General features: G+C 35.7%; 5 protein-coding genes, 1 long non-coding RNA gene and 4 other non-coding genes across 13 annotated transcripts; 2 read left to right on the top strand and 8 right to left on the bottom strand.

Moving 5' to 3' along the window:
• Positions 1 to 190: 190 nt before the first annotated feature.
• On the top strand, positions 191 to 1920 carry LOC103858050 (ras-related protein RABA5c). Its single transcript, XM_009135326.3, has 2 exons — positions 191 to 1275; positions 1358 to 1920. The coding sequence occupies exons 1-2, from the start codon at positions 945 to 947 to the stop codon at positions 1666 to 1668; spliced, it is 642 nt and encodes a 213-aa protein (XP_009133574.1). The 5' UTR covers positions 191 to 944; the 3' UTR covers positions 1669 to 1920.
• A 386-nt stretch (positions 1921 to 2306) lies between these two features.
• Positions 2307 to 6166, bottom strand: LOC103858048 (pirin-like protein 2). Its single transcript, XM_009135325.3, has 7 exons — positions 3870 to 6166; positions 3743 to 3792; positions 3606 to 3644; positions 3466 to 3494; positions 3287 to 3349; positions 3086 to 3186; positions 2307 to 2998 (listed from the first exon to the last, which is right to left on the bottom strand). Exons 1-7 carry the CDS (start codon positions 4049 to 4051, stop codon positions 2500 to 2502), a joined length of 963 nt encoding a protein of 320 aa, XP_009133573.1. The 5' UTR covers positions 4052 to 6166; the 3' UTR covers positions 2307 to 2499.
• Positions 6167 to 7802: 1636 nt separating this feature from the next.
• Positions 7803 to 13056, bottom strand: LOC117132916. Its single transcript, XR_004456662.1, has 3 exons — positions 12923 to 13056; positions 9294 to 9976; positions 7803 to 9190 (listed from the first exon to the last, which is right to left on the bottom strand). It is a non-coding gene; the product is annotated as an uncharacterized LOC117132916 (long non-coding RNA).
• LOC117133216 lies at positions 8332 to 8416 on the bottom strand. Its single transcript, XR_004457050.1, has one exon. It is a non-coding gene; the product is annotated as a small nucleolar RNA Z122 (small nucleolar RNA).
• LOC117133213 lies at positions 8512 to 8595 on the bottom strand. Its single transcript, XR_004457047.1, has one exon. It is a non-coding gene; the product is annotated as a small nucleolar RNA Z122 (small nucleolar RNA).
• On the bottom strand, positions 8684 to 8769 carry LOC117133214. The gene has a single exon (XR_004457048.1). It is a non-coding gene; the product is annotated as a small nucleolar RNA Z122 (small nucleolar RNA).
• On the bottom strand, positions 8839 to 8924 carry LOC117133215. Its single transcript, XR_004457049.1, has one exon. It is a non-coding gene; the product is annotated as a small nucleolar RNA Z122 (small nucleolar RNA).
• LOC103858046 (3-isopropylmalate dehydratase small subunit 3) lies at positions 10342 to 11976 on the bottom strand. Its single transcript, XM_009135324.3, has 2 exons — positions 11137 to 11976; positions 10342 to 10531 (listed from the first exon to the last, which is right to left on the bottom strand). Exon 1 carries the CDS (start codon positions 11895 to 11897, stop codon positions 11160 to 11162), a length of 738 nt encoding a protein of 245 aa, XP_009133572.1. The 5' UTR covers positions 11898 to 11976; the 3' UTR covers positions 10342 to 10531; positions 11137 to 11159.
• Positions 13057 to 13064: 8 nt separating the features above from the next.
• On the bottom strand, positions 13065 to 13710 carry LOC103858045 (putative lipid-binding protein AIR1B). Its single transcript, XM_009135323.3, has one exon. The coding sequence runs from the start codon at positions 13577 to 13579 to the stop codon at positions 13229 to 13231; it is 351 nt and encodes a 116-aa protein (XP_009133571.1). The 5' UTR covers positions 13580 to 13710; the 3' UTR covers positions 13065 to 13228.
• On the top strand, positions 13685 to 19837 carry LOC103858044 (protein NPG1). Of its 4 annotated transcripts, XM_033288423.1 has the most exons (8): positions 13685 to 15516; positions 16207 to 16505; positions 16656 to 16726; positions 17190 to 17437; positions 17517 to 17775; positions 17840 to 19050; positions 19131 to 19278; positions 19361 to 19837. In XM_033288423.1, exons 4-8 carry the CDS (start codon positions 17264 to 17266, stop codon positions 19687 to 19689), a joined length of 2121 nt encoding a protein of 706 aa, XP_033144314.1. In that variant the 5' UTR covers positions 13685 to 15516; positions 16207 to 16505; positions 16656 to 16726; positions 17190 to 17263; the 3' UTR covers positions 19690 to 19837. The 4 variants fall into 4 exon arrangements, with proteins under 4 accessions (XP_033144314.1, XP_033144313.1, XP_009133568.1 ...); XM_033288422.1 differs by lacking the exon at positions 13685 to 15516 and having other exon boundaries at positions 15976 to 16505; positions 17198 to 17437; XM_009135320.3 differs by lacking the exon at positions 13685 to 15516 and having other exon boundaries at positions 16496 to 16726; positions 17198 to 17437.
• The last annotated feature ends 162 nt before the right edge of the window (positions 19838 to 19999 follow it).

The raw sequence follows: 19999 nt of genomic DNA, 5'->3' as shown, positions 1-19999 counted from the left end.
GGATCGATCAATAAGAATGTGTAGGATCTCAAATTTAACAAAATGTGACTTAGAACCCACTAACTGAGATTTGTCATGTGTAGTACTCGATCATATGTTTCGGTCTATGAATTCATTTCTTAAACTAAAACATACTCGTTATAGATTCACAATCAACCAACGACAACTTAAGTAGTGTTTATCTCTCTCAAATCTCAACAGTTTATATATCTAAGCCAAACAGGAGTACAAATGTCTAACACATTTGAACTGGAAGGAACCGGTTGAAGAAATCTTCTAAGCGTAGATAGAATACTCGTAAGATAGGGTTGCTATATAATATAGCCTTGATCAACTCCTCTATGTCACTATCAAATATTATTCATCATCCAAACAAGGCATAGCTTCTAAGCTTAACAATATCCGCGGATATGGTTTAGCGTCTACCACCTAAAATCTCCTCTCAATACCTCAATATTCATCCATTGCCACAATTTAACAAATAAGAAGAGAAATACTTCAAAAATTATCTAACTATGAAATAAAAGAAACTGTCGGTGTCATAATATAATGATATACTAATACTAGTGTAGATAGAGATGGACAAAACGTCGAACCGACCCTAGAAAATGAATCTGAACCAAATTGAATCTGATATGAATATTTTTGTTCTACCGTATTTTAGATTTTTGGTTTTACGGCACCAACCCCAAGCTTTTAAAATATCTAAGTGTAGACATTAAAATTGGCATATATAACAAATAAATCAGGTTTTAGTTCATAGTGGTTCACAATTCACGATGCGTGATTCTAGTTAAAATCTACTTTCATGCGTAACGTAACTGACATTTATTGAGCCACATAAACAGCCTAATAAAGGCAAAACAAACACACTCTCTCTGCTTCTTGATGAAAGCGCTCTTTCTCTCTCTACTTCTTGAACAAAGCAGTACATAGCAGACGACATGTCTGACGACGAGGGAGGTGAAGAGTACCTCTTCAAGATCGTCATCATCGGAGACTCCGCCGTCGGCAAATCCAATCTCCTCACCCGCTACGCTCGCAACGAGTTCAACCCCAACTCAAAAGCCACCATAGGCGTCGAGTTTCAGACACAGAGCATGGTCATCGACGGCAAGGAGGTCAAAGCTCAGATATGGGATACCGCCGGTCAAGAACGCTTCCGCGCCGTCACTTCCGCTTATTACCGTGGCGCTGTCGGGGCACTCGTCGTCTACGACATCACTCGCAGCTCCACGTTCGAGAACGTTGGTCGCTGGCTCGATGAACTCAACAGTATGTTCTCATCTCTCTGTCTCTTAGATCTTATGCATGATGATGCTCTTAGATCTAAGATCTTGACGAATCTTTGATGCAGCTCACTCTGATACAACAGTAGCGAAGATGCTTATTGGTAACAAGTGTGATCTCGAGAGCATTAGAGCAGTGAGTGTTGAGGAAGGTAAAGGTCTTGCGGAGTCTCAAGGTTTGTTTTTCATGGAGACATCAGCGCTTGGCTCGACCAATGTGAAGACGGCTTTTGAGATGGTTATCCGTGAGATCTATAGTAACATCAGTAGGAAGCAGCTTAACTCTGATTCTTACAAAGAGGAACTAACTGTGAATCGGGTTAGTTTGGTCAAGAGCGAGAACGAAGGGACAAAGACGTTTAGTTGCTGTTCGAGTTAATGTCTCTCTGTAACTGGTTTATGTTGTATCCTGAGGGTTATAACTTATAGAAAGATCAAAGACATTCTTTTGGTTCTCAATTGAAGTTAAAAGCAAAAGAGAGAAAGCGTTTTGAGTTTCTTTGTTATAGAGATGCAAAAGAAGTGTAAGAAAATTCTAGTTTGGTCAAAGTATAAGTTATGTTCTCATTTCTACATGTAACTCTTGTAAACTTTGTGAGTGTTAAAATCAATTTTGACATTTTCCTATTGATTTTTAGTTTGGTAGTCCGCAAATTGTCCATGCTTCAAATGTTTATGCCTAAGTGGGAGGAGGATGTTAGTAACTCGTGACAAACTCGAATTTAACACTGTAGCAAATATATAGTATGTTGTGGACTTCACATGCAAATTTACAGAACCAAAAATCGTAGGAAAGATTATGGAGCAATCTCCTATCCGCAAGGGCCAAGGGCATGATTAGGAATTGAATATAAGATGATTAAAGTAACAATCATGTTAATACGCGTTTGGTATTTCACAGTTGTTTCTTCTATGTCTATTTCACATTCTTAAGAATGGAAGAAAATGTGTTACACTTTCATCATATGTCAATGTTATCATAGTATGAACAGTTAATTTAAACATAGATTGTAGAAACCTTAATAATGATGACTAGGTTGAACATGTTTAACAAAGTCAGCCTCGGATCTTATGGGTTCACACCCACATATTTAGCAAAATAAACATGTTTATGTTTGTTTGTTTATTATGATTATTTCAGTTCAAATCACACATAAGATAAACACAAGTACGAAAATGATTTAAACAATGATCATTATTTGTCTCTCTCTCATTGTGACTTCCAATACTTTGCCATTTCAAAGCCATTCTTACTATAGTGATAATCTTCAATCGTCATATCAATCTCAGCTTGTGTATTCATCACAAACGGACCGTACTGAACCACCGGTTCACCTATCGGTTCTCCAGCAATTAATACAAACCGCAACTTCTTGGAAGATGACTTGTTCCACACGCTAACACCGTCATTTCCTTGTCCAAACACCACAACGTTGTGCGCTGAAACAGGAGAGGAGTTTGATGAGCCGAAAACAGCTCCGCCTTCTCCGCTTTCTAGAACGTAAGCAAACGCGTTCCAAGATTCCGGAACCTTCTGGTGGAACTGAGCTCCTGGATGGAGAGTGAAGTCGAGAAACATTGTTGGTGTTCTTGTGTAAACAGGGGATTGGATACCCATTGATTCTCCTGCTATGACTTTGACTTGGACACCGTTTTGGTCTGCTTTTGGTATGTCTGAACTCGACAGTTCTTGGTAATTTGGCTCTATCCTGTCGGAGTTAAAAGTTTAAAAGTCAATTATACGGTTTAGAAACTCTAAAGAATGTCAAATTTGTAACTGTGTATGTGTGTGTTACATTTTCTCGTTGGAGGAAAGATTGATCCAAAGCTGTAAACCTTTGTTAACTTCTTCCTCAGGCATTTCAGAGTGAATGATTCCTCTTCCTGCAGTCATCCACTATAAAATAAAAGTAAAATAAACCATTTAAAAGCTTTCTAGCGGTTTTTAAATTGTTGGATTATCAAACAATAAACAGTTAATTCTGTTTTTCTTGTACCTGAACATCACCGGCATATATTGTACCCTTATGGCCTTTGAAATCTTGATGAGTAATCCCTCCCTACCATGAAAAAAGAAAAAAATATTAGAAGAAGATAATTAAAGAATAATTACTATAAATTGAGAATAAAAATGGGTATTTTATAGAAAATTACAAAAAGAGGATGCTTCTTTTACCTCTAGTACGTATGTAACAGTTTCAAAACCTGATCAGTGATCAACATAAATTTTCACCCAAAAATGTTAGATATATATTACATAAAACCATTTTCTAATATATGAATGTAAATGTGTACATATGTATAGGTGATTCTGACCTCTGTGAGGATGATCTGGGAATCCAGCTGGAGGTGAAACTGCCCCAAGAGTAATCAAAGAGTTATTAATAAATGGCTCACATTATTTAATGTATAAACTAAATAAATAAATAAAATGGCTGCTTCCAAGAACATACCGGAGAATTCATCTAGCATCAAGAAAGGATCCAACAGCTTCTGCTCACTCCTGAGTTTATACAACAACAGAAAGATATAAGACTTTGATCATCATTGATATTTCCTGAAGTAGAAAGATTAGAGAACCTGGAAATGCCACGTCTAACGACGGCTCCATCGCCTTCTCTCTGAAGCTTGGCGAAGACGTTCTTGATTACAGATCTTGACACGAAACTTTGGGAAGAAGAAGACATGGATGTGAAGTTTCTGATGAACCCGAATGCAACCAAACCTCGAAGCGTATTTGCTTTGTTTATCTCAGCTCTCATGTACTAAAGTAAAAGACGTGTTTTTAGTAAAATGAATCTTGTTTGTGTGTTTTGGTTTTGTGATTGTGTGTAGCTATTTATAGAGAGAGGATCATGACGGCTTTGAGAGGTTTGTGGGTCCTATTGGGTTTTAAAAAGCTTGCACCGCCGCATTGTTTGGAACCAGAACGTTGATTGCCTTTTGTCATGCTGACACCATTATGACACAAGATTTGACGCGTATGATTCTGATAAGCGTTTTGTGTATTCAACTTTTTTTTAGAAAACTCTTGTATCTAAATCTAGTTTCAAATTTGGCTTTTGGTTTATTTTTCTTTTGTAGTTTGTGATTATAATCAAATAAAATTAATATTGGATATTATTACTTTGTTCAGTTTTACAAGTTTTCCAAATTTGGGTTTCCATAAAAACGATAAATGAAAATGCATGAGAATTGTTAGCAAAAAAAATGCATGAGAATTTATAAAGTAAAAAATCAGATTCTTTTATAGTAAAAAAAAAAGAGATTCTTTTCAGACTTTGGATATCTTTGTAGTTCAGTCTTGATTACAAATTTACAATAATCTAGATTCCGTTCAGACCTTTTGATATCTTTGTATTCAGTTCAGTCTTGATTACAATAGTACAATGTAAAAGGTTTTAGGAATTATAAGTTAGCTAATAGAGTGAAAAGCAATAGACTTTAAGGCTGATGAACAAGACTATGTAGATAAACTTTTTTAAAATATTCTTGTAAAATATATGTTTACTTTAGACTTTAGCCAATCCGAACTGAAACTTTCAGTAATCCCCAAATTTAGGAGTTTTAAAGACATGGATTAACCCTTGACAAAATAAAAGAGATATGGATTAATAACCTCCAAGACCAGTTCAAAAGTTCATGAACATAGAAGATTAGCTCTAGACTTTCTGCTGCTGGCAACGTGTAACTTAGGGATATGTCACGTGGTACCTTTGTATACATAGACACATACGTAACATTGACGGCATACAAAATGGGTATAGGAACCTAGTTATGTCTATCTGTCATTTTAGAAAAAAAATATTGTGAGGACCTATTCAAAAGAAACATATATAAATCAATTTGAATGACTCATGCTTACGCCATCAGAGTACTTGCGAAGAGGTTGTCACTTTCGATGTAAATCAGCTATAAATGATTTGGCCATCATCAGAATGGCTGTATGTGTGTGTTTTAAAAATAATCAGATTTTTTTAGAGTAACTGCGGTCAGGCCCGGTCATGGACCCAGATGAAACATTCCCCTTTGAGCCCCCAAATTTTTTGAAAACTTTTATACGTAAATAGGTCTCTAAATTTGTAAAAACAAAGTTTTACCCTTTCAAATTTTTGAAATTTTTACTAAATGGTTTAGGATCCCCAAACTCTCAGATCCGACCCTGATTACAGTCTAGTGGATAATTTGCACGGATGAAAAATGCTTTTATGGCTTATGTGTGTTTTAATGTCTGTTTTCCCCCTATTATCTCTCTCAACCTCTTTGTTTTCTCCGTCAGAATCATCTCTCATATATCTCTTTTCAATTTATTTGTTTTCTCTGTCATAACCATCTCTTATCTCTCCCAATCTCTTTGTTTTCTCCATAGGAACCCTTTATCGTCTCTGATCACCACCGTGATCACGTTTACCGCACCGTTTTCCGACTAGGAGATCCTAAAATCTCAGTCACAAACATCAAGGTCCCGTCGTCTCCGTCGCCAACAGCTCTGTCAGCTTCACATACTCCTAATTCTTCTCTATCAGAAACTCTTGCTGCACTGCTTTCTCTCACTACAACAGCAGAATCCAGCCGTGCATGAATGATTAGATTTAATAGCTATGAGATCTAAGGGACTTTCTTAATTTTTTTTAATAGTTTTGATTTTTATAGATTTTTTTTGGACTCTGATCTTGCCCCTTTGTGTAAAAGTTTAATGCTTTCTTCTTCGTCACAGTATATTTTAATATAAATATTTATTATTAAGAGTTTCTACTTATATAATTTTATTAACATTTGTATATTTGCTATAATAAAAATTTAAACTGTTAATCACAAAATTTTTAATGAGGTTTTTCAATGCAAGTTTCAAAATTAAAATACTAAGATCTTAATAATTTTCCACTGAAAATTTTGAATTAACATTATTTATAATTTTCCACTGAAAATTTTGAATTAACATTATTTATATATTTGATATAGTATATGATTTAATTTAAATGATATTAATATATATATATATATTATGAATATCTAATAATGAAACTTCAAATTCATACAATTTATGATCATTTATATCTTGCTTGAACAAAGAAAAGTTAACTATTGATCACAAAATTTTCAGTGTGGAACTTTTATCATTTTTAGCAATTTATAGTCGTTTTACAAAATTCAAAATATAATATATAAGAAAATATATTTTTTATTATATGCTTAATGTGATTTTTTAATTTGTTTTAATAATATAAAAAAATTTTAAAAAAGAGGATAAAAAATTGTTATCAAATATGTATTAATCATAATCATTAATTGTCATATATATGTTAATTATATTAGATAATTTCGTAGTTTTTATTTAAGGAAATAATTAAAAATATTATGTTGTACAGTACTAAACATTTTGATAGTTAGTTTAATAAAAATATAATATATATTTATTTGCAATAACTTATTTTTCTAAAGATTGTAAGAATCATCATAGTGATGATACATAGCGATGAATATGTTGTAATGCTCCAACATTAATATAGGGGATTGAACTCTCTTCGTTTCTAACAAATGACGTTTTAGGAAAATATTTAATTTTTTACATTCTTTCAAAAAAAAATCATTTATTATTAACATAACCATAATTTGACCAATAATAAAATATACCATATAATATTATTAGTTATACAATATAAATTGTTAACAAATTTTACATTAAAAATTAAAAACGTCATCTAATTTGAGACAAAAAAAAAATATCTATAAAATTGTCACGGGGGTACCTTTCTTAAGTAAAGGTGGAGTATTCGCTTTCAGTTCATATTTATCAATTCGAGCTAATCAAAACAAATGTGACATATTATATGCCTAAGCAATACGTGTTCTTACATAGATGCACATTACTGCAAGAGAATGGACATCAATCATCGACTTACTGAAATTTGGTGAATTATATTCACTTCCTCGCTTCTCATTGCTAGTTGACTGCCTAAAAATATGAGAAATGTCTTCAGTATATAATAATTAACTTTATATGATATACAATGGTCCAGTTTTTGGTTAAACTGAGTGATCACGAGAACAGAACTATTTACAGCGTGAGAAATCTACATTATCTTAAAAATATATGTTATAATGGGATCATCAAGCATCAACATCTTTCACAAACTAAAAAGACAACTATGAACTGTTTCTTGTTTAATGGAATGTTCTAAAAGTCAATAATCTAGAAGCTCTATGGGTGGTGTTTCCACTATTTTCTGCATTTATGGGATCTTCTTCCCCCACCATCTCTTGGAGAAACCCACAAAACCCAAACAAACATACATTTCAGAGATATGAGACTTAATACCCATTGTTTTGTTTTATTTTTTGTCAACACATTTACAATAATATTTATATAGACATAATATTTCATCGAGTTGACTTTGTGAGGATCCTCTTTTTCAGTGAATACAACACTTAACAACACTATATTCTGCGTTTATGGGATGATTGGGATCTTTCTCCCTCCCACCATCTATTGGAGAAACCCACAATCCGAGCAAACATTAACACATAATCCTTCTATTGATTTGACTTTGAGAGGATCATTTTTTTCCGAGTGAATCTAAGTGCACTACTTTAGGCCAAAAGAACACTAATTAACACAACAGTGAATTTCTCTCACAAAGTTAGTTCAATGCTGGTTTCGTCTATGTTTCTTATTGTTCTTAAGCTTTGGAGCTGGTGGTGGCTTTGGACGATACAGACAGATACGTAGACTTCCTTCTAGGACTCTCTGGTGGAAGCAGTTCTTATACAAATCCCAAAACTCATCTCTGCAAAAGTTCAACATCATTTCTTTTTTTTTTCAGAACTGTAAAATAGTAGTGAAGTTTGATGATGATGAAAGGAACTTATTGAAGAGTGGCGAAACAAACCTGACTGTGGGCTTAACGTGAAAGCTACGCCAATAATGAATTCAACTTAATATAACCAATTGAGACTGAGAGATCTACAACAGAACTGAGTATACAAACACAACCAACAAGAAGAATATGACTTGTAAGAAAAATAAAACAAAGAAACAAGAGCTGGGGTCAGACTGACGTGCAAATATTAGGTTCAGCATTGCATATGCCTATGTAATATCGATATCTTTATCATCATTCTCCACACTCTTGTCATGAAAGAAATAGAAAAAAAAAGAGGAATGAATAACCTGAATACATGCATTAAGCTTTATGCTCCACAACAAACATGATGGGTATATAATGGGATCAGACTGACGTGCAAATATGTTATTCAGCATTGCATATGCCTATGACATATTGATATCTTATCATCATTTCCCAAACTCTTATTATGAAAAAAGAGGAATAAATAACCTGATTAGATGCATTAAGCTTTGTGCTACAAGCACACAACAAAAATGATGGGTACATAATGGGATCAGACTGACGTGCAAAGATGTTGTTCAGCACTGCATGTGCCTATGACATATTGATATATCTTATCATCACTTCCCATACTCTTATTATCATGAAATAAACAAAGGGATGAACTACATGAATGTGCATTAACTACTAATGTTATCTACAACGGGATCAGACTGACGTGCAAATACATTTTAATCTGCAGAGCATTAGCCTTAGAGATTACGTATTGTTGTCATCATATCCCAAAAGTTCACACAAAGCAGTAAACATTCATACACAAGAGATCTCAGTTTAAGTCAAACAACAACAAAAACCAGAACACAAACTCACAACGGTACCTCAGAAGTTCCAAAGATCTCAAAGCAGAGGAGCTAGCAACGAGAACATATGGGTTTCCAGGATCAACCTTCTCTCTCTCTCCAGGGAGACCCAAAACACATCTTTATATGCTCTCCCAAGTTGCTTACATTTTGATACAAGTTTTGAGATAAAGCAACTATACTATACATTTATCTGCAATCACCAACACAATAAGAACTTACATTAACAGTGTTCATAACGTTATATGAGAAGCGTGTATAGAGACAGAGCTATGATACGAACAAAAAGGACAAACCTTTAATGGGATCAAGCTCTAAAGCTGAGAGCTTGACACTAATGGCGGAGTCAAGCTGCATTAAGAAGAAGCTGATGGAGGTTGTTGTTCATCGCCGTTACTCTCGCTATTGTGGTCGTGATGGGTTCCGAATCTTTTTAGGGCGGAGGGTTTAACCGCCGTGGTTGACATGTTTTTTCCGAGTGTGAAGACAATGTTTGAAGAGAAGCGGCGTTATAAAGAGACACAAGTCTAGGTTTAGCGATGTCTTGTTTTTTTCTGAACCGGTTGCTTTATGGTTAATTTTAATACTACCAATTTATTAAACCGTTCAAATCAGATAACCGATAACAAACCAAATTTGGTTAAAATTACTTTAAGGAACCAGTTTTATTTACAAACTTACTCTGTTACACACAATGAATGTGAAGAAGAGTTAAGCTACTGATGGAGATGGAATCATTCCTATGTTCGTAGCATAAGCAAAGATACCACGAGCGTCAATAACCGGTTGGGCATCACCGATCGCATTCAGTTTATACTTCTTTTTGGTCGTGTGATTTGTCAGTAAACCACCACTATCTCTCAGCTCAATGTCACCGTGTCTCCTGTCTTATATTTATCACGGACTTAACCTTTGACTGGAACGGAAACACCTCTCATGTAGCCATCGAGTTACTGAGAAAAAGCGGCTTTAGCTGTGGCTGCTCCTAGCATACATGACGTGTTCACGTGACAATCCGCAACAGCAACAAAAGTTTTCATCGGGTATTACGATTGAGTATTTTGATATGAATAAATTGGCAGTGTGAAGAATGCTTGCTTGATGAGGAAGGTAAAGCTTGGGGGCAATGTATGAAGAGAACACGCTATTGTACTTTTGGCTCGGTGATCGAATTTGTCGTCTAAGTGAGAAAACAGATAATAGATTATAAAATGATAAATGTTTGACCCCCTTGTATTTACGGATGTGCCACTTGGGTAGGTCGCGGTGACTAAACCTACTGTCATAACATATACTTGCTTGCTATGTGGGTAGCGACAACATTATGTTGTTAACATCCAAACGAAGTAGAGAACATATAAAGTGAAATAGAAGACTAAAACCGAAAAGCATAACATATATCTCATAAAAGCATAGACTAGGTTCACAAATTCTTGAAACACACATGTTCTTATTGTTCTTTTTTTATTGGAAACAGAAGCAGAAAATTACTTACCCTTGAAGATCAACTCTCATCAACATAATGCATTCACCCCTGGATAACAAAATAGACAAGAGCCTCAGAGAAAGAACAGAGACGAACCAAAACTTGCATCTAGATCTTAATGGAAGTTAACATGAAAAAGACTAACTAAAGACAGGATGATTGCATCTAGAAGAGAGGGACAAAACTTCAAGCAGCTAATAAATGATGCCAAAAGTCTAGAACCAGAGTCAATATCATCCTCACACAAATTCAACTAACTTGGCTCCTAACCAGAATCTTTGTATCATCTCAAGCTTCCAAGAAAAAGGAGGAAAGAACTACACTTTATTATTATCTCAACAATAAAAAGGAGGAAAGAACCATACTTTAGACTATGATTAACCCCAGTTACAAGACTGGGGTTCTTAGCTTCGACTAAGAGATATAAAAGCCGAAAAGTGTAAAAAACAAAAAAAAAACAAAAAAATATCAAATCATAAGTTAAGAACCCGGCTAAGAGTGACCGGGTTAATCATGCCCTTATATCATCTCAAGCTTCCAAAACCATCCTACAACTCAAAATCCCATACCAAAGAAAGCTAACAATCCTCATCTCATAAGAACATTTTCACCACACAACATGATCAATAGTGTGGTCCAATCATCCATCATACCTGAGTGGAGAAATCAAATCAAATCAAGCAGCAGCAGAAGGAATCATCCCAGCCTTCCTAGCATAAGCAAAGATCCCACCAGCATCAATCACAGGCCCAGCGTCACCAATAGGCTTCAGCTTATACTCTTTCCCAGTGGTATGATTAATCAAAACACTATCCCCTTCCCTCAGCTCCACCGTCGCCACGTCCCCCGTCTTACACTCATCGCAAACCCTAACCTCCGAATCCAGCGGATAAACCTCCCCCGTCGCCACCGAGTTCCTGAAAAATATCCTCGCGTACGACTGCGCCACCACCGCCTTCGCCCCCGCCGCCCCCAGACACACCGGCGCGTGCTCCCGAGACGACCCGCACCCGAAGTTCTCCCCGCCGATGATGATCGAGTACTTCGTCTTCATCTCCCCGGGCTGCACGAATCGGTCCTTGTAGGAGGCCGGGAGCCCGATCAGCGCGTAGGAGCCGAGCTTCTCGTACTCGTCGGGGTTCGAGGGGACGAGGGTGAGGAACTCGGCGGGGATGATCTGGTCCGTGTCGATGTTGTCGCCGACGACGTAGCAGAGGCCGTGGAAGGTCTTTCTCTCCTGCGGCTCGGCGGCGGAGCGTGCGATGAGGGAGGAGGAGGAGCGAGTGGAGAGGGGTTTGGGAGTGAAGGAGGAGTTGAATCTGAGGAAGGGGGATCGGAAGGAGGGAGAGGTGTTGGGAGAAGCTAGGGTTTGGGAGAATGTATGGTTTAGGGATTGCAGAGAAGAAGCCGCCATGGTTTGGTGTGGATGAAGACGAGACGAGAGCTCGAAATGTTGAATGAGAAAACGACTACAAGTGGAGGAGTTCTCTTTATTTATCGATATGCCCCCCGCTCGATCTAATACATTAACACATGATTGAAAAGCTGAACCGGATCAACAACTAAACCGGATTATGGTTCACTCCAGTTGAATGAATCTATTTCAACAAATTTATTTGTGTATTAATTTTAATATATAAATTTAAAATAATTAAAAATAATTAAGATATATGTCTATCCAAACTATTATTTGTGATGCGAAGTGATTTTTTTTTGCATTCAAACTCTTACATTAAAAGTTAAAATGATTAATTTTGTTTATACTTTAATGAATAATTTTTAAATTAGCAAAAATAAAAATGATTTTTTTAAGATTAGGTAAGTGACTAAAATTATCCAAAATCACAAATATATACTTTAGAATTAAAGGATAATTCCTATATATTTTGTTGTTATCCGAAAATATAATAAATTTTTTAAAAATTAGGAAAAAACAGAAAATACATAACTAAATATTAATCAAGTAAAAAAAATTATTCTTAATTTTAATATAATTGAAAATAAACTATTTAGTGATTTCTAAGATTTATTTATTAATAATCAATATAGCGTACAAAAGAATTTTCAAAAATTTATAATACATAAAAAAAAATCAAATGAAGAAAATCAAATAATTATTTATCATTATAGTCATTTAATTAGAAATACATATATTAATAAGTAATTACAAAGTGTTTATGTCGGTTTAATTTTAAATGGTAGATAACCATGTCTGAAACGCTAATTCCTACTCTATGTAGTTTGTAATCATTTCGATGGTTAACATTTTCCTTTTCAACCTTTTGTTTTGGTAGTTAGTGGGGTCACTTTTTGAGCTATGGAATATAAATGGACACATCTCAGTAAGAGATAGTGAAAATTTGCAAGAGAAGATCATCCAAATCTGATAAGGATAGATTCAAGCCTAGATTTAACACAAAAAGAAACGTGGAAACTCACTTGTGCGATGCAGCCTGCTAAAATGGCATAAGGCATATGGTTTTCATACGAAATACTCCTTGGTCTCATGGCTTGCAATACACAATTGGTTATCAACGGAGATCCGTGTACTACTCAATTGGAGCACGGGAACAGTGTAACTGTGTAAGAGAAGGTTATTGGAATGTTTATTTATAAAATTTTGTTTATTGTTATCATACATATCGCCAGTGTTATTGTCGTTAATGGCTTAGACATGAATCTAGCTTTGAATATAGTTAGACGAAATCTTCTTGAGAACATAAACAAGATATGAATAAATTGTAGCTATGTTGGGCAACGAAATCCATCGGGAAGCGTTCCTCCACAGGCGTTGAGGGCCAAGTTAAGGTGAATGGGAGTGTTGGTGGTGATGCCGAGAATGCTGAGCTTAAGCGCGCTACAGAAGCAAAGCGCAATATCAAGATCGATTAGACCTAAGAGAACAGAGCAACAAGGTCTCATAGCTGGTGCGCCAAGATTCAAGTTGATGAGGTTGAGAATATTTGCGCAAGTTGAAAGTTTGAGCTGGTCTCTTGGACAAGTATTTTCTGCCACAACCAGGGGAATGAAGTTGAGGAAGAGAAGATTGATTACAAGGAATATAGTAATAAGTATGGTTGAGGTCTTTGCAGCCATATATAACTGATGTCGATTTTGTATTTTGGTCTTTCTATATGAAATATGTATATGTTTGTTATTTTCAGCTATGGAGGAATATAGATGTGAAAGAAGGTAGCTTGTTTGATTATTGGAGATTGCTGGCCTAGTGTCTAACTAGGGCTAATTAATATATAGTTGGAGAAAGTTCAGTACTATACAATTAGGTACCGCAGGATTGTGTATTTTTAGATACTAGTTTGGCTCTGCCGATTACTTTAATACTTGGAAGGCTACGTATATGAAAGTCCCTAACCTAGAAAATAAAGTACTACCTAATCATGTACATATGTGTATATATAATACTCGTTCCACAGTACCCTAGAATAATGCATGCAGGGCTATTTGAGAAATCAAATCTAATTAGGTTATTGGTCTATTATTTTCTACATGTGTTTTCCTTGTTTGGTTTGGGACAAGAGTCTACTTCAAAATAGCAATGTTTGTTTTTTTTTTGTTTTTAATACCTACATTGATGATAAAGACTCGTACTCAATTAAATTGGTTTTCATAGTAAAGACTAGTATGCTTTTATATAATCTTACCACATATATATAGGTTCATCTTCGGATTTTGACCTAACAATTTGGCACTCTAAGATTGGACATTAATAAAATATGTTAGTTATGATCAGTCTCAATAAAAGTTGTGTTGGTTTTTTCTATGTGGTTCATAGTATTTTTTTTTGTCGCCTACAACTCTTTTGGTTAAGGGCAAATCTCCAAAATAGCACATTTCTAAGTTTATATCACAAAAATAGCACTCAAAAACTAAAATGATCAAAATAGCATTTTATTTTTTGAAAAAATTAAATTTTTTTATTTTTCAAAATTTGAAATCTTATCCCCAAAATCTCAATTCTCAACTCTAAACCCTAAAACCTAAACTCTAAACCCTAAACCCTAAATTCTAAACCCTAAACTCCACCCTTTGAGTGCTATTTTTGTGACTTTTGGTCTTGAGTGCTAGTTTGAGAACAAAAATTTGATTTAGTACTATTTTGGTCCTTTTCTCTTTGGTTAATGACATTCCGGCCACATTAGTACAAAACATTAGACTTGTGTAACAACTAACAAGTTCCGGTTAAGATTCTAAACTCTAGAGCTTTTTAGTTTGACATTATCACTCATAGATTCCCGATACGAAGCTTACGAAGGGAACCACTGACATTATCACAGTTCAAAGAACTTGGATTCTCGTAGCTTCCCGCTAAATACATGATCCCATCAAACATACGCTTGGAGTTTCAACTCATTTGTGCATTCGACAGTCGAGACTATCGTATAGTGCTATATGTCTCCGAAACTATTGGCTCTATCTATATCTTCCCGAAAAGAAAATTTCATTCATATTTTCCTCCGAATATATATAGATCGAAATCTATTTCCCCTCAACCATCGAATTAGACGGTTTAATATCGGTTTACTGTTTTAAGTTGAACCGTAAACCACTTAAAGTTAATAGTTAACCAAATAAGATCCGATTAAGATCCAAACCTAATATAACCTGATTAAAGACCCAGCCACGTTAAAAAAACAGACCTGAGTTTGATCTATCGAAACCTAAAATCCCAAATTGTAGAGCCGTAGAAGGAAATCTTCTTGGATTTGGAAGCCAAGTCGACAAGAGATCAATGGCATCAGTCTTTGAAGCTGTTCAATACGTGTAAGATGAGTTCGACGAAGAAGCTGTGGAGAGAGACAAATTTGAAATCGAGCATTTTGGTCTACTTAATTTTACTGTGTTTTGGTTTATTCCGGCTATAGTTTAGATCATAGGTCGGATTTCATCATTAAACCGTCTAATTCAATGGTTGAGGGGAAATATGTTGAGATCTATATATTCAGGGGAAATAGGAATGAAACTTTTATTTTAGGAGAGATATAGATAGAGGCAATAGTTTCAGAGACGTATATGTTACATGGAAACGGAAGCGGATACGTGGAAACGGAAGCGTAAGGAAGCGCAGAAGCGAGATTTTTTAAAATATTAGGAAGCGGGTACGTGTTGGAAGCGTATATCCATATATAAATATATATATATATATATATATATATATGTAAAAATTTTTTAAAAATAGGACTAAAAATTATATGATTTAAATTTGAAATACAACATTGATTTATTTATAATAATTTTGAAATGATTTTATATTAAAACTGTAAAAATACACATAAATTATGTTTACAAAAAAATATTATATTAATTATTTTTAATACTTTATAACTAATTGACACAATATGTTTCAATATGTGCTATATCTTTAATAAAAAATCTCAATGCATAAAGATAATTTATAGTATTATTTTTGATATTTGTATATTTATAACTCAATATTCATTACTATTAATTTTTTATTTTATATAGATTAAAACTATGGTTTTATATTTTATTGATATACATTGTATTTTTTTTTAAACGGAAGCGTGATTCCAAAACGGAATCATAAGCTTCCAACAGGTTTTTAAAGAGAATATTTTAGAAACGTTTTGGAAGCGAGATTCCGCAAGCTTCCACAAAGTTCCGATTTCGATTCCGATTCCGAAGCGGGAAGCGGACGTCCGATGAAGCTTCCGTGAAAACTATCGTATAGTACTAATTATTAGTACTATACGATAGTTTTCATGGAGAAATAGGTAGTCGACCCTTATAAAAAGAAATAATAATATAAATTAAAAGTCGTGGGATAGAGTGATTTTATTAAACAAAACTATTGTAGTGATAAAATTTGTATATACGTTGAATTGATAGGCCGAAGAAAGAAAATACCATATGGATTGTAAAAATGTGTAAATTAGGGTGTTGAAATTCAACACCATTGTTCATAGTCTAACAAAAAATGGTATTTCGACAAAACAGGTGTCTCTCTCACACACAGGTTCACGTTCTGCAACATCCCAACCACGTACGGCTCAAATTCCCTTTCGCTTTTAGACACAAACAGTCTTATAAAAATAATTAGACAAATAATCAAAAAGTCTCCTCTCTTTTTTTGTTTCTCTCTCATTCGTCAAAACATATTCACATTTTGACTTTTTTTTCCCCCGGTGCTCAGATCCGATTTCTCGCCGCGAGTGCACCGTTGATTCAATCGGCTTCCCTGGAATATGAAGCGGATGATCGTAGGTACTGTATATTTTTTCATTACATCGAAATTGGCTTTGTACTTCTGATCGAAAATGACATGATCTGAGATTCCTATTTCACCATCGGTTTAGTCTCTTGAATCAAAATTTTTCTTTTGTTTTTTAACACAAGAATTTTTAAAAAATCATTTTATTTAAAATGTTTATAATCTTGCTGATGTGAAGAACAACATATCAAAGAGAATGTAGTTTTGAATTGTTTTTAAGGTAATGATTCCTAAAATGAAACAGAACAAAAAGAGTCAGAAAGATGACACAGGTTCTGTTTTGGTGGGTCCTTTCATGATTTGCACAAAAGTGTTTACCTTTAGATCATATGTTCTTCTCCTTATTACAACGTTTGATTCTTAGTGAGCAAAGGAAACTGCGTTGACTCAACTCAATGATAGTTTTAGATTTGTTTCGGTTTGATTCCTGTGGAATGAGCTGTTTATTGTTTCAAGTGATGCAGTTGCTAGCTACGGTGGATTGGATAGAGACATTTGATTCGGTTTTATTCTATAAAAAAGGTTGAACAATGCTCGAGAATCAATCCAAAGAGCTTAGTGAGAACAGAGAAGATGAGATCACACGTCAGCTTTGTGCAAATGGGCTCTTCATGAAAACAACTGAAGTCGAAGCAAAGCTTGATGAAGGAAACATCCAAGAAGCTGAATCCTCTTTGAGAGAAGGCTTATCACTCAACTCCGAGGTTTGTTTTGTTTGTTTGTAATCTTCCAAACTCTTAGAAGAAAAGATTTGTTCTCTCTCATTTTTTTTGATGGTTACAGGAAGCAAGAGCTCTCCTTGGAAGACTAGAGTACCAAAGAGGCAATCTAGAAGGCGCGCTTCGTCTCTTTGAAGGTATTGATCTTCAAGCAGAGATCCAGAGGTTACAGGCTTCTGCTCCTCCCCCTGAGAAGCCAGTTACTAAGAAAAACCGTCCTCGTGAACCTCAACAGCAACCGGTTCCACAGCATGCTGCTAGCTTAGTGCTTGAAGCTATCTACCTAAAAGCCAAGTCGCTTCAAAAGCTTGGGAGAACAACCGGTAAAGTCTTCTTAATCTTGATAACATTTTGTTAAAATCTCCTTACTGGTTTTTAAATCTGCAGAGGCTGCAAGAGAATGCAAAAGCGTTCTTGACTCCGTCGAAAAAGTCTTCCAGCAAGGGATATCTGATGCTCAAGTAGACACAAGACTTCAAGAAACCGTTAGCCACGCCGTGGAGTTACTTCCAGCTCTATTTAAAGACTCTGGTGATTACCAAGAAGCTATATCTGCTTATAGACGTGCGCTCTTAAGCCAATGGAACCTCGATAACGACTCTTGTGCAAGGATACAAAAAGACTTCGCAGTCTTTCTTCTACATTCTGGAGTAGAAGCGAGTCCACCGAGCCTAGCTTCTCAGGTGGAAGGCTCCTACACACCTAGAAACAACTTGGAAGAAGCTATCCTTCTCTTGATGATTCTCATCAAGAAGTTCAACTCCGGGAAAGCGAAATGGGATCCGTCTGTGATCGAACACATTACCTTTGCGTTATCTCTATGTAGTCAGACCTCGGTGGTCGCCAAGCAGCTTGAAGAAGTGATGCCTGGTGTGTTCACCCGTGTTGAGCGTTGGAACAGTTTAGCTCTTTGTTATAGCGCAGCTGGTCAAACCAGTGCGGCGGTTAACCTTCTTAGAAAGTCTCTGCATAAGCACGAGCAGCCTGATGACCTCGTGGCGCTTTTGCTAGCTGCTAAGCTTTGCAGCGAGGAGCCTTCTTTAGCTGCGGAAGGCGCGGGCTACGCGGAGAGGGGTGTAAAGAATGCTCAAGGGATGGATGAGCATTTGAAGGGAGTTGGTTTGAGGATGTTGGGACTTTGTTTAGGGAAGCAAGCCAAAGTCCCCACGTCGGATTTCGAGAGATCTAGGCTTCAGTCTGAGTCATTAAAGGCATTAGATGGAGCTATAGCCTTTGAGCATAACAACCCTGACTTGATCTTTGAGTTAGGTGTTCAGTACGCTGAGCAAAGGAACTTGAAAGCTGCTTCGCGTTATGCTAAAGAGTTTATTGATGCAACTGGAGGGTCGGTGTTGAAAGGGTGGAGGTTTCTGGCTCTTGTCTTGTCTGCTCAGCAACGGTTTTCGGAAGCTGAGGTTGTGACTGATGCTGCTTTGGATGAAACTGCAAAGTGGGATCAAGGACCTTTGTTGAGACTTAAGGCAAAGCTGAAGATCTCTCAGTCTAATCCGACAGAAGCTGTTGAGACTTACCGTTACCTTCTAGCGTTGGTTCAAGCTCAGAGGAAATCTTTTGGACCGCTTAGAACTCTTTCTCAGGTTGCACAATCTCTGTTCTGTCCTATTCTTTTGAGATCATTTAAACCTTTATTCTAAATCTTTTTTTACAAATGTAACAGATGGAGGAAGACAAAGTGAATGAGTTTGAAGTATGGCATGGCTTAGCTTATCTTTACTCAAGCCTTTCACATTGGAACGATGTAGAAGTCTGTCTGAAGAAAGCCGGCGAGCTTAAACAATACTCTGCTTCAATGCTGCACACGGAAGGCAAGAATCAACAACTAACTAAATCTTTTTAAAGTCCATTTCTTAATTGGCTCAGTGAGGATTGTATCTTGGTATGTTTTAGGTCGAATGTGGGAAGGAAGAAAGGAGTTTAAACCAGCATTAGCAGCTTTCTTGGACGGTTTATTACTAGACGAATCATCGGTTCCTTGCAAAGTAGCCGTTGGAGCATTGTTGTGTGAAAGAGGGAAAGAATATCAGCCAACACTTCCTGTGGCGAGAAGCTTGTTGTCTGATGCATTGAGGATTGATCCGACAAACCGAAAAGCTTGGTATTACTTGGGAATGGTACATAAGCATGATGGACGCATAACTGATGCTACTGATTGCTTCCAAGCTGCTTCCATGCTTGAAGAATCTGATCCTATTGAAAGCTTCTCAACCATTCTCTAAACCATTTTTTTACAAAGATTTGTTATTGTTTCATTATTTAATATGTAAAATTTTAATATTGTAATGTCTTCAAACTAATACGGCTTTTAATCCACAAACTGAACAAAGTCAAAAGAAATGCATACAATATAACACAATATTTGAGTCTTGTCTCTTGTCCATTAGTTCTTTGGTAATGATACACTTGTCTCATGTCTACTTATCACAAAATGGTTTTAAACTAAAGATCCACACGAACTCACCGAAGTCAAAAGAAATGGTGCATACAACAAAACACAAGGTAGTTTTGTCTACTATTTCTTGGGAAAGT

Source organism: Brassica rapa, chromosome A03, assembly GCF_000309985.2.
Source record: "Brassica rapa cultivar Chiifu-401-42 chromosome A03, CAAS_Brap_v3.01, whole genome shotgun sequence".
Lineage (NCBI taxonomy): Eukaryota > Viridiplantae > Streptophyta > Magnoliopsida > Brassicales > Brassicaceae > Brassica > Brassica rapa.
Note: the sequence above shows the minus strand (reverse complement) of the source record. Positions and strands in the feature narration are given on the sequence as shown.

Coding starts and splice junctions, on each gene's coding strand:
- LOC103858046 (XM_009135324.3), bottom strand. CDS start 11,897: ATGGCGGCTTCTTCTCTGCAATCCCTAAACCATACATTCTCCCAAACC.
- LOC103858045 (XM_009135323.3), bottom strand. CDS start 13,579: ATGGCTGCAAAGACCTCAACCATACTTATTACTATATTCCTTGTAATC.
- LOC103858044 (XM_033288423.1), top strand. CDS start 17,264: ATGCTCGAGAATCAATCCAAAGAGCTTAGTGAGAACAGAGAAGATGAG. Junction 17,438..17,516: donor GCTTATCACTCAACTCCGAG/GTTTGTTTTGTT, acceptor TGATGGTTACAG/GAAGCAAGAGCTCTCCTTGG. Junction 19,051..19,130: donor CGCTTAGAACTCTTTCTCAG/GTTGCACAATCT, acceptor CAAATGTAACAG/ATGGAGGAAGACAAAGTGAA.
- LOC103858050 (XM_009135326.3), top strand. CDS start 945: ATGTCTGACGACGAGGGAGGTGAAGAGTACCTCTTCAAGATCGTCATC. Junction 1,276..1,357: donor CTGGCTCGATGAACTCAACA/GTATGTTCTCAT, acceptor TCTTTGATGCAG/CTCACTCTGATACAACAGTA.
- LOC103858048 (XM_009135325.3), bottom strand. CDS start 4,051: ATGAGAGCTGAGATAAACAAAGCAAATACGCTTCGAGGTTTGGTTGCA. Junction 3,793..3,869: donor GTTAGACGTGGCATTTCCAG/GTTCTCTAATCT, acceptor GTATAAACTCAG/GAGTGAGCAGAAGCTGTTGG. Junction 3,187..3,286: donor TATATGCCGGTGATGTTCAG/GTACAAGAAAAA, acceptor TTTATTTTATAG/TGGATGACTGCAGGAAGAGG.